Source organism: Salminus brasiliensis, chromosome 11 (genome assembly GCF_030463535.1).
Source record: "Salminus brasiliensis chromosome 11, fSalBra1.hap2, whole genome shotgun sequence".
NCBI classification, from domain to species: domain Eukaryota; kingdom Metazoa; phylum Chordata; class Actinopteri; order Characiformes; family Bryconidae; genus Salminus; species Salminus brasiliensis.
This window is the reverse complement of record NC_132888.1, coordinates 14,828,433-14,841,474: the sequence shown is the minus strand read 5'-3', so window position 1 is coordinate 14,841,474 and position 13,042 is coordinate 14,828,433. Positions and strand designations below refer to the sequence as shown.

At 40.3% G+C, this 13,042-nt stretch overlaps 2 protein-coding genes across 3 annotated transcripts in view; one reads left to right on the top strand and one right to left on the bottom strand.

Annotated features, from left to right (window-relative positions):
- LOC140565791 (uncharacterized) overlaps nt 1-1,498 on the bottom strand; it is a 31,417-nt gene extending 29,919 nt beyond the window's left edge. For both annotated transcript variants that reach the window (XM_072691894.1, XM_072691895.1), the window contains exon 1: nt 1,322-1,498. The gene's annotated coding sequence lies outside the window, so the exon portion shown is untranslated. The remainder of the gene's footprint in view (nt 1-1,321) is intronic.
- Nucleotides 1,499-11,991: 10,493 nt separating this feature from the next.
- dharma lies at nt 11,992-12,989 on the top strand. Its single transcript, XM_072691769.1, has 3 exons — nt 11,992-12,313; nt 12,423-12,610; nt 12,918-12,989. Exons 1-3 carry the CDS (start codon nt 11,992-11,994, stop codon nt 12,987-12,989), a joined length of 582 nt encoding a protein of 193 aa, XP_072547870.1.
- The last annotated feature ends 53 nt before the right edge of the window (nt 12,990-13,042 follow it).

The window sequence follows — 13,042 nt, the reverse complement described above, 5'->3', positions numbered from 1 at the left end:
GAGCTTGTTTATAGCAAGAAAGTCAGCCGAAAGGATTTCAACCTGCAGACTGCTTCTCTGACCGCCAGCTGAGCGCGTTTGCATAAGTGCAACGTCTCTCCTCATGACGATCACTATCATCATGTGAGCAGCCCACGCTAAGGGTCCTATAAAGCAGCTCAATGAGGTACAGTCTAGTCTTACTTCTCCCTCTTAGCTGCTGATAGGGCTTAGAGATCAGTGCACTGCAGGAACCTTTTTCATGCAGATGAGTGGGCAAGAAGAGACAACTGGAGGATTTACGGTCTAAAGCATGGAAGAATTATACGGATATGAAACTGTCTATTTTCTGTTGTGCCTATCATAACTACCCTTGTCAAAGCTGTCTAGCCATGTATGCACTAGGCCTGTTTTTTTTCTGAAGCATCAAAAAAAGGTCTCATTTTATGTTGAACAAAGTGGAGGGAAACAAAAAGTCTCAAAAGTAAAGATGAATAATGCAATGAGCACATATCCAGACTCTTATCCTCTCGGTTTATGTGCTGAAGGATGGCTGAAAGAGTATTTATGTCTTTGTGTCAGAATAAAAAGCTTCTGACATGGACATTGTTGTAAAGTCCTTTGATGAAATACATAAAAGCCATCAACATTAAGACTGAAGTTATGCTAAAACACACTACACTGTGGACTACGTGTTTTCGAACACACAGAAAGGTCTTCAGCATCACATTTCAGCGTGGCATACAACAGACCTGCTGGCAAACAGGCCAACAGACACATAAGAATCAGGTAACCGGATGGCTTGACATGCTGCCTTGACCATGAGTCATGCATGCTTTGCCACAGGCAGGCTATCATTACTACACATTAACCTAACAGCAAGTAATACAGGCTACACACCCCAAAGGAGCCCCAATGTACGTTTCCTGCAGCCAGACAGCTAACAGAGAGAGAGAGAGAGAGAGAGAGAGAGAGAGAGAGAGAGAGACAGACAGAGAGAGAGAGAGAGAGACAGAGAGAGAGAGAGACAGAGAGAGAAAGAGACAGAGAGAGAGAGAAAGGTAGAGAGAGAGAGAGAGAGAGAGAGAGAGAGAGAGACTAACTCTTAACATTTGGGCCATATTGGACTCTACCCGGAGGCGTTTACGTGATAAACAAACAGTGGCTTTCACAGACGCCAGTAAAACCATTCGTGGCGATAAAACGACTCGGTTTCGTCGCGAAACGCTTGAGCACATAAGTAACCTATGCAACCATGTTAACGTGGGCCTTGCAAAGCAAAACTGCTGTGGATGTGATGGTGTAAAATACGGCTCAGGAGAGACTAGCTAGGTTAACTTACGTGGAAGTTTGCCTGAGCTCATGCAGCTATTGGAAAGCTCGTGTCTCAGGAAGCAGGAATCCCCCCCCAGGGCCTGAGCAGCAGCATCAGCTTCAGACCTCTGTGCAGCCTCTGTGCAGCCTCACTGCGAAATCCACACGAACTCCAGTTTTAGCGAAACCCGTAGAAAGTCCACACCGCTGCGAGGTCCCCACAGATGAGGAAACACAATCTTGGCAGTTCCAGGTAAACTGAATTATCACCTGACACAGGTAGTCTAGGGCCACGCCTCCATATCACGTGATTGGTGTTTTCGTGTTTACTTACATTTATTTATTTATTTATTTATTCTGAGCAGGACGCAACTCCGAAGCTACATCAACCATACGGCATTACGCGTAAATAATAATAATAATAATAATAATAATAATAGCGTGATAATATATTAAAAATGTTTCACCACCCTACATTTACAATAGACTTTTGCACAGGATGCTTTATAGCCTTTACCAGCACTACATTCCACTGTCCCAGTAAAAAAAGAGCTGTTCCTCAGAATATGATCTGATCAGGTCTAAAGTGTATATAGCATATAGTTATACACGAAATGAACATCTAACATCACACATTCGACATTTTTTGATTTCATGTAATTTTTGATTTCGTGTAATTTCATGTTGTTTTGTTAAACATATAGGATATTAAGTTTATATGTACATTTACAGCATTTAGCAGATGCTCTTATCCACAGTGACTTACAAAACTACTTCACTGTTTACTCAGAAAATATCCTTTTTTATAGACACTTAGACACTACTAAATACAAACGTCAGCATGGATAGCACGCATACACTCAGCATACACTACACTTTGCTCTTGGAAGAGGAGGGTCTTCAGTCTGCAGTCAGTGAGCGACTGTGCTGTTCAGATACTTTGGGAAGGTTCGGTGTCAGGACAGAAACAGTCTGGATGCTTGAGACCAAAAGACTGAATTAAATTGAATATGATAATATCATATGAGTCTGATAATGTGATGAATGAAGACATGCACTTTTCATGTATGATTTGATGTGTGGTGATGGGAAAAATATAGAAATATATGTAGCCCAGTGTTTTTTCATGCCATGATTTGAAACAGGACCAGTGGCTTAGACCAGTGTTTTTCAACTCCAGACCTGCATAGTTGTAACTATTCCCTGCCTCTGCACACAGATTCAGCTAATCACCTAATCATCAAGCCCTTCAAGAGAAGGATCTGGTGTGTTGGGTGCGGAGAATACCAGAAGCTGTGGAGGAAAAGGTGTGGTGTAGACTGGTTGTTAGTGGAATGACCACAAGACTGACTTTGAAATATGCTTAAGCATAACTATAAGCTATAAGTCTTGCTAGTTTCATTGTTTTATCAAATCACATTTATTTGTATACTGCTTTTTACATAGACATTGTCACAAAGTGTCTTTACAGAATCAGTAAAAAGACAAGAAGTCAACCACATAAAAAGACATGAAAATAGAAGTCCCCCAGTGAGCAAGCCAAAGGCGACAGTGGCAAGGAAAAACTCTGTCAGAGCTGGATGAAGAAACCTTGGGAGAAACCAAGACTCGGGGACAAGGGGGTCCAGTCAATGCCCACCAACTCCTCTGGTCAGAACTATTTATAAATTATCAATAAAAGTCACTGTACCACCACATAAGACTGTTCTACTGCTCAGGAACATAATCTTAATATTAATAATCATCATAATAATAATATAGCATTTTTATTTAATTCTTATTTTTATTTTATTTTATTTTCAGGGGTTATTTTAGGGTTGTAGGGTTAGTAGGAGTAATGAGAGAAAAATCACTTGAATTAAATAACCTGTTTAAAAGTGCAACTGCTAAGTGATTTTAAATCATGGTGGTAAGTCAGCACTATTTGAATCCATGGATTTATTTGCATGTGTGAGGCTCACTGATAGGTCTGTACGCAGTGTAATACGCATATTCAAATGAAGGCATATTCTGGACCAGTTACGTAAGGACAGAATTCAAAGAAGCTTCCTGTGAATCACACAGTAACACATTTGTGTAACGACTTCACACTTTTACACATGAAAATTGCAGTTCTTTTATAGACTACGGAGGAAAATGGCAGGAAATGTTGGGATACTGAGCAAAACATATAAAGTGAATGAACATTTTTGAATGAGGCTGATTTTAAATGTATTTCTATTGTTCTTATCAAGATTAATACTAACCACTGAAGAGTAGTGTGTATGTAGCATGTCTTTTTAGAGAGATGGAATAACCGCATTAATAGGCAACCTTCCCCAAAGGCTTTGCTTTGTTGATTGCAGAGGAACAAAGGAGGAAGAACCCTCAAGGGCATGCCCTGTTGTCTGACAAGCACGGGCTCCGAACATGGCATGCACATGGCAACACAGAGTGACACCATTTAGCTGCTTTGATCGAAATAGACGAGGAGGGTGTACCAATACACAGGGGTCTCAGAGATCCGCCAGCCAATCTTGACTCGCGGACCGCTTCTGTAGACAGCCTCTATTTGTCTTCCTTCTCAGCCAGTGAGAGGAGAAAGCGTTAGCTCTCACTCATCTCCCAGCATGGGGAGGGTTCCTTTCCTTTTGCGATAATTCACTGTGCCCGTCTGAAAGGATTACTCACTCTGCTAATTATGAACAAAACACACTGTAATTATGCACTGGAGTGGATTTATTTGCTGTACCCCCACTCTAATTATGCAGGCAAGAGGAGCTCCCAAATTGGCCCATCCAGAGGAACAATAGCACATGTGTCCAGCGAGGTGGAAAGGTGAGGAGGCCGCAGGCTTCATTACAGAATGGGGGCAGAGGTGAAGTTCAGGCTCTCTGAAACTGATGTGCATGTGAGAGAGAGAGCAGTGTGGTCGTTTCCGTGAGATCTAACACTTATATAACAACCATATATTAAATGTTGGGAACAGCCATATTCACAATTTACATGAGTGGCTTCACAGTCCGGTGTGGCCATATGGAGATGTGTGAAGTGGGTCAGAGTCAGTTGCTGTGGGCGATGGAGGTTAAGGTAGAAACATGTAGGCCTGTAGTTAGATGGGTGTATAAACATTGTGTTTGTGTGTGTGGTTTTTGTGCAATGTCAAAGGAACAATATCTATCCAATGTCCAGCAGAAAAAATACAGAAGAAGAGGACTAAGCTAGAATTTCAGCAGCAACAATATGTTGCTTTAGACTTTGTAAAGTGCTTTTAATAAAATGTAATTCTTTAGATTTTAGAGCAAATTCTATGAACATCACATTTTTGTATTTATTTTTAACATTAAATGTCATCTTTGTACTAGATTTTACAGGCATTTGTTTTATTACAAAAGGGTTTGTTCAAGGTTTCACACACTACCACAAACTTGCAATCAATGTTTTCAATTATATGAAACTAATATTTATATATTCGTATATATTATATATATACACAAAAATATTGGGCCACCTGCTCATTTATTGTGTCCAGTGACAGGGTATTGCTGTGAGGATCTAATAAAAAAATAAATTTTATGAGGTCGTTTATGGGGGCAGAATATTGGATAATCACCATTCTACCTAATCCCCAACTCCCCAACTCATCCCAAAAGTATTGGATGGAGCTCCATCATTCCAGAGAACACTGTTCCACTGCTCCACAGCACAATGCAGCAGGCTTTATTGCCCTCTAGTCAATGCCTGGCATTAGGCATAGTACCAGTAGGTTTATGTTTATGACAAGCTGTGAGTGTGTGCAAGATGTAGGTGAATGCAACTTAAAGTAGATGAATGCATTAAATACACACACACACACACACACACACACACACACACACACACACACATATATGTATATATATTATGATTAAGATTCTATTTTGCATGTGCATGTGTGTGTGTGTGTGTGTGTGTGTGTGTGTGCAAAGGCCAGCCTGTTTGGGAAGGCTTTGGTCCCTAGAGCAGCAGTACTTCAGGGTAGTACCAGCAGGCTAAGCACACAGATGCTCCTTCCATTTGTGACGACTCCCCGTGGGACACACAAAATGTTTGCCTGACCCCTTCCCCTATCCACCTTGTCGGCCATTCATACTTACCCTAAAGAGCAATCTCATATTTGTTTAGCTGGCTTCTTTTGCTGAACACAGTAGGCATTTCTGTGTGAGTGGGATTTCAGTATTGTGGAGGGAGCTCTACACAGCTTGTCTGAATAAGCCCCATTCTTACAATGAATCATTCAATGTTTGTGTAGTAATTATGTAATGGCTCCGTAGCGTGCTATTATTTTAATAGAAGGTCTCCCCCTTCTGTTCGCACTCTGTATTGCATGACAGATTGCTGGTCTTCTTTGATGTTGTGGCCTCGCCAAGGCTTCATTTCATGTCTATACTGTATGCTCAAAGGCACCATAAATGAATGTGATCATTTAAGATGTTTTATTTTGAAGGTTTTTGGAGGGCTGGGAGAGGCTTTGTCAGGAGCCAACACAGGCATAATTAGGTCATCACTATCCTGCAGCCTACCTTGAGCATTCTCAACCTTGGAAAATAGATGAGCCTTAACATCTTAAAAAAACCCAGGCAATTGTCTTCTCGAATCTTGTCTTAGGTGAGTAAATATTTTAGCATAGCCTCCTTAGGAGTGAGTCCTCGCGCAACCCCGAGAGGGCTCAAATACTCAGACGCTCATACTAGGTTGGAATATGTCAGCAAGGATGACTAATTGACTCCACAATGTCAGCATTGATGAAAGAATCCAGTTGGCATTGATGTTTATTTCAACTGATTCCAGTTGGAATGAGAAGAGGCCTAAAACCGACCCATACGTGTATGTTCTACAAATAATTCAGCAGAGTAATGACCCTTACGACTCCGAAAGCACTGTGATGTAGCACCTTTATTTAGGCTTTTACTCACTGACTGACATTTGATCTGTCCTCTCTAACAGAAGCAGCTGGTGTGGGATTGAGTTAGGCAACCTGACCTTCAGACACTTGACCGAACTGTGCTACACAGTTCATAATTCTAATTGCTGTGTAAGGAGGCTACAAATCACACTGACTTGACACCGAGGCTCTTAGCTGGGATGAGATGTGACCTGCTTCTGCAGCCATCTGGAGGAGTCAAGGAGAACTTTGGCCTTTAGTATAATTGCCTTATATGACCGAGGGCCGAAACTATTGGGACGTAGAGATCATCAAGGCAAAACAAGATCTACTGTATGAACCTGCTGAGTCATGGACACTATGTGAGTGACATACTGCAAACCTGTGGTCACACACATGTTTAAGCCTAGAACTAGTCGACTCCAAAAATGGTTCCTTTAGAGCGATTCCATAGAACGTTCCCCAAAAACAAGAACCACTTCTGTAGAGGAGCTTGACCAGTTTAAGCTGGTTAAGCTGGCTAACCAGCTTAGCTCCTCAGGATACTTTAGTTTGACTTTAATAGAATTTGACCAATGTGAACAAGCTGAGCAAGCTAGCCAACTAGCTAGCACAAGCTGTTTGACAAACATGACCAAGGCGGTTGACCAGCATGACCAAAGTGGTTGACTACCATGACCAAGGCTGTTGATCAGTGGGATCAGCATGACCAAGCTGGTTGACCAGCATGACCAAGGCGGTTGATTACCATGACCAAGCTCGTCCACCAGTTAATGGAGTGCGTTTGAAATTGAGATTAGCTAGAGTCACTAGCTGAGTGGTCCTCTTCAAAGAGATGATAAAACCCAGAGATGTCTCTTAAGTAACTGAACTCATCCATTACCTGGTTGACCAAGGTGGTTGACCAGCATGACCAAAGTGGTTAACTACCATGACAAAGGTTGCTGACCATTGTGATCAGCATGACCAAGTTGGTTGACCAGCATGACTACTTGTCCACTCTAAACATTATAAACAGCTTGACCAAACTGGTCAACCAGCTTGACATGCTGATAGACCAGCTAAACCATCAAACTAAAATGAGAACATACACTATGCTGGTCCAGAGCTAAGCTGGTCAACTAGCTTAACCAGTATGTTTACCAGCATAGGGTATGTTTTTACCAGGAGTACTAGATTTTTAACAACATTGACAACTATAGACCTGCTTAGACTCTTACCACTTATATTGTCTAAATTGCCCTACTGTTTATCAAAGCCTAGAGCCATTTAGGAACCATTAGAAACAGCTTTTTTTCACCATGTTATTTGACCTTGTTCCCCTGTTTTTCTGCTGAAATGTTTCCCCCTGTCATTATATGAGTTTAGTTACTTAAGAGACATCCTCAGGTTTTTATTCTCCCTCTGCCGAGAACCACTCTGTGACTCAGCTAATCTCAATTTCAAACTCCATTAACTTGGTCCGTTTTGTTTCACATGACTCCAGAATTTCTGTCCCAGATACATTCTAAACAGGAGCTTTACCTTTCAGTAGACTTCAGCTGACTTACAGCTGTCTCTGTACTCTCATTATCAAAGGTAGTGAAAGCACAGCAGACTAATTCTGCTAGTTAGCTTCTCTCCGTCTGGCCCAAATATGTTTAGACGTTGCTTTAGAGCAGCTGTATTTATCTTTTTCTCTTTATGGATTCATGTCTGGCTCAGTGGACCTTATGTTACATGCTCAGATCAGTTTGATCTGGCAGAGCCATTGCTGAGAGCCCTCACTGAGCAAGCAGCAATGCAAGGGAGAGGTCATGCATTTGCTAATTGCCTATTGGCCCAAATCATATCAATGCATGTCAGTTGCGTTGTGCTCTCGTAAGCTTACAAAAATATGTACTGCGAGACACAAAAATGGGTTGCATCATTTCATAATTTACCATCAATCCCAGATTTTCTCTTTGGGCTTTAGCCACAGTGTGGTGCTTCATTGTGAGCTTTGCTGCTTTGATGAATGCTGATGTTTGTGATGAGTGGGCTGCAGTTGCTTTGATCTATTCTGCTCAACCCAGTTGATGCTCTTGTATTTTTCATCTTTCCTGTATGATTGATTGATATGATGCACTCACTCAGTCTTTTCAGTCAGTGAAAGACTTGTATGCCACCACACCATCACACTTAGCATATTTCCACATTTTCCAGAGAGGGATGATGTGCCAGATTATTTTCCATGCCTACATAAGCTCAATGAGATGTAGTACTATTTTAGGTTTTAGTCCTTTAATTCCAGATAGGCCATTTTTAAATCATGCATAGATCTACAGAAAAAATGGTATATCTCACTAAGCTCTCGTTGAGGGTGAAAAGGAACCCTCTGCTCTGACTGGGCTACACTTCTCTTTCAGAACCCAGAGGACGGGTGTAGGAATAGGAAGCCATGACAGAATTAGTACTACATTCTGCATATACGCCGTTCTTAGTGAGCTATTGCGGATTATCAAATGATCTCATTTGGCATGGAAACAAGAAAAACACAACAACTCAATATCCGCTCAGTGGGATTTTCATATAATTTCTTTGTAAAAGCAAGTAGCTTAAAAATAGAACCTGAATATTAACATTATAAACTCTGCTGGTGGAATCTGTCTATCAGTCTTTAAAAGGTATGTTCCCTCTGACAGCAGTGACGCGCCATTAGTAACATCCCTAATCTTTGGACAGAGAACCACTGGTTTTAAAATGATCCCTGATCATTTAATCTTGAGTTAACCTCAATTTATTGGCATGTTGTTGTTTTGTTTTATTTTGTTTGTTTTTGATGAATGTGCCTACAGTTTCTGTAAGTTTCTGAATGAATTCCCCAACACTGAAGTAAGAGCTTTCCTGAAACACATGGATGATACCTCCTTCTCAAGTTCTGATCAACAGATCAGCACAGCAGTGTCAGAATAATTAAAAGCAGGATGTTTGAGTGTATTTCCATCACTCTTTATTGTGCAGATCACCACATTACTGTATCAGAAGCTCGGGCAGGTTTGTTAGTTATCCAGTTTAGGTGTGCAATAAGTGACGCATAAGCCACTTGATGTCAGCCACGAGTTGCCGCTTCTTCTAACAGGCGCACCACCACGTCACACCAACAGATGGCGGTATGTTGACACCACACACAGACTGAGAGAGCGATTCTACTTCGCATTAAGGTTATCTGTCACCCACGTGTGCGGCTAAAAGAAGCTTTACGCCGAATAGGAAGAGAAAACTGGCGATTTGTGGGTGTAGGTGAAGGCAGAGCACAATCTGACGTCAGAAACACACAGTTCTGTGAAATCTCCCATAGAGGCACTGGTGTGTGTATAGCTGTAGAGACGTCACTGACCCTGGAGCCTGGGTAATAGAGTGTCCAGGCTTGTGTTTAGCCTGGACATCGTGCTTGTACGTCCCTCTCCTGGTTAAAAAAAACAGTACCTCCAGATTTGCTTACATTTAAAATCTCACATAATTACTGTCTGCTCTCTCTCTCTCTCTCTCTCTCTCTCTCTCTCTCTCTCTCTCTCTCTCTCTCTCTCTCTCACACACACACACACACACACATAAACACACATTTTTTTACTTGATATTAGTCCACTTGCTTTTGTGATCTATGTGATTATATATATATATATATATATATATATATATATATATATATATATGTAAATATTATTTATGCCGTGTACACACCTGGGATTTTGTTATTATTATTATTATTATTATTATACATCTATGTAGATATTATTTATGCTGTGTACACACATGGGATTTTATTTATTTATTTATTTATTATTATTATTATTATTATTATTATTATTATTATGTGTCTCTGTGTATGTTTCTGCAAGTTAGTGATTTACATGGTTGTGGGTAGCTTTATTCTATAAATAATATGGAGACGTTGGATTTGTTGCTTTAATAAACATAATGAATAAAAAAAACCTCAGTCATTCAATCTAAAAATAATAATAAATACAAACCCTTTACAACAATCCTCACATAGTGAATAAATACAGTGGCTAAAGTACCTATTTTCGACCCGTGTGTCTGAGAGGTCACGGCATGGCCTGTTTCGTCCAAACAAGCAGCTCCTCAGAGTTCCTCAGAGTTCCTCAGAAAACAACATTAATGTCCGAACGTCATCTGCTCACTGTGATCACTGCTGACTTTGAGACAGGCAGGTCCACTTTAATCTAGCTCACTTCAGAGAGCGACAGAGTTTCTCTTCAGCGGACGTTCCTGCTTTGAACGCCGACATCAATGCATGACGTCATCGTCTCAAGGACCATCATCAGAGGCTCACGAAACGAAACAGATCAGGACATGTCTCTTATATGATTTCTATTTGATGTACAAAAAAGTAGATAAACATTTAAAAAGTAACTTATTCAACTGATTTATTCACGAAACGGCTTTAATTCATTATATAGATATATTATGGCGCGTAATATATTTAAATATCGATCCCATTTACTGTACTTTCTATGTTCTATTTAATATCTGTACACCGAACTTTTGGAGGTTCTTCTATTTGAAACTATGGAGGAACCTCTTAAGCTGCTTTAAGGAACCTTCAAGAAACGTTTTAGAAGAAAAAGATACCTTGAAGGTTCCTCAAAGCAGCTTAAGAGGTTCCTCCATAGTTTCAAACAGAAGAACCTCCAAAAGTTCGGTGTACAGATATTAAATAGAACATAGAAATTACAGTAAATGGGATCGATATTTAAATATATTACATTATATATATATATATATATATATATATATATATATATAAACTAAATTAATTAGTGTCCTGTAGATATCCTTAAAGCAGCAGTGAATGTTCTTTATGCCCAGCTGCTACACAAACCTTTTTTGTACTTATTTTAAAAGGTTTTATTAAAATTGAATACGTTTAGAGCACTTTCACTGAATGACATTTTTAAAAGAAATTTGTTCTGTACATTTCAACTCAATAAAAATCTGTCAGTCGAGTTGATGTACTGCTTTTATTAAAACATCCAACAGAAATCATCATACGTATTATATTAAACTAATCTAAATTGTATTAGGGCCTGTACACCATTGCATCACACATCAGCAAAAGTTTGGCCTAATGTCGATATTTCTTACCTTTTTTACTAAAATGTTTCTATAGGATTCATTCGTTTCTTATTCTTCTGCTCCTGTAGCTTCTGCTCCTATACAGTGTTAAGACTGGTATTAACCCTCTGGACATGTGATCTATGACCTAATCCACACAATTTATTAGCCTTTATTAGTTGATTTGCAAATGTATATAATTAGCCACGTGCAGCCTAAAGAAGGATGTTCTAGGATTAATTCAAATAAATAAATGATATTATATTATAATAATATTAGTGAAGGGGCAACTACTCTTATGTTTGCTTCTTTAAACTATTGAAATGCCTGTAATTGACGTACCATAAACTATAATAAACTTTTCAACAAACTTCCTTTTGAACATAAAAGTGTCGAAGTAATCAAAACTGTAAGGTACAAAGGATATCAGCTTCTTTAAAGTGTTATTTCAAACAGATCATCGCCTTTGAGCGCCCTTTGTACCTCCACTGTGAACACAAGAGGTGTTAATTGACCAATAATGGAGTTATTAATCCCAACGCTGGACACAGTTTGAAGTTAATATGGTGGAGACCATAAATACCAGGTTTGGTTCAGATTGAGATCATTGGTGAGACAGAACAACTCAGGGAGAGTCACCAGCTAGACCAGCCAGCGGGAACCCACTTTTCATGACCAGCGCCTGAGAGAAGAAGAACATGGACACCTCCAAGTTCTCCAACTTCAGCATCGACTACATTCTGGGCGAAAACACTCGGCCTCACACACATGCAGCGGAGAATCCAGCAGCTCCACAGGCCCTCAGAGGAGATTATGGTGAAATGAACTTGCTACCATCCAGTGGCTTTAACGCTCAGACCAGAGGGGGCGCAGGGATGGCCCTTCCAGCTCCGTGCCCGGGAATCTACGACATAGCACCTTATTACAACCCGTTCACCTGCTGTGGACCAGTCACTTACTATCAAGCCAGCTTCAACGTCAATTACTGCGGCAGTGAGCGGTGGTTTCACTCCCATCCAGGTAAGCTCGCCTCTAACAGCCAGCATTAATAAACTCACTCAATATGGCTAAATAACAAATATAACAAATGTGTGTAATTTATTAACGTGCTTTATGTGATTTCTTACAGAGTGCGACAGAGAAGAAGCCCAGTGCTATCACAGTGGTCAGCAGAGGCAGAGGAACCGAATCAGAACCGTGTTCACCGAGAACCAGACCAAACAGCTCGATCAGCTCTTCTCCATCACCGAGTACCCGAGTGTGGAGGCCCGGGCCGAGCTAGCCAGAAACACCGGCCTCAGCGAAGAGATTGTCCGGGTAAGAGAAGCAGCCTTTTTACAAGCACTAACATTTGCACTACGTTTCCAGTGTTGGCTAGATTGCTGTGATTACTACAGTGTCATTGAATTTCTAACATTGCAAGTTACATGAAGATCTTCCCTCCTTGTCTTTTTCTCCTCATATCACACATGACAATTTAGAGCACACCTAGTTGCCCAAATAATTTCAGTAATTCTCTCAAGTCCTTTGGTTTTTGTATTCAGATTTAAGACATTTACCTTAGCTCTGATCTATATATCTGATTGAATACAGCACTGACAATTCTTTTTTTCTCTCTTTTTAGGTATGGTTCAAAAATCGCAGAGCCAGGAGGAAAAGACAGAAGCCCTCAAGTGACCAGTCTGACCTGGTGTGAGCTGTACTCTACTATTTGCTGTTGTATTCTGAAAATAAAGTTGTAGTTAATTT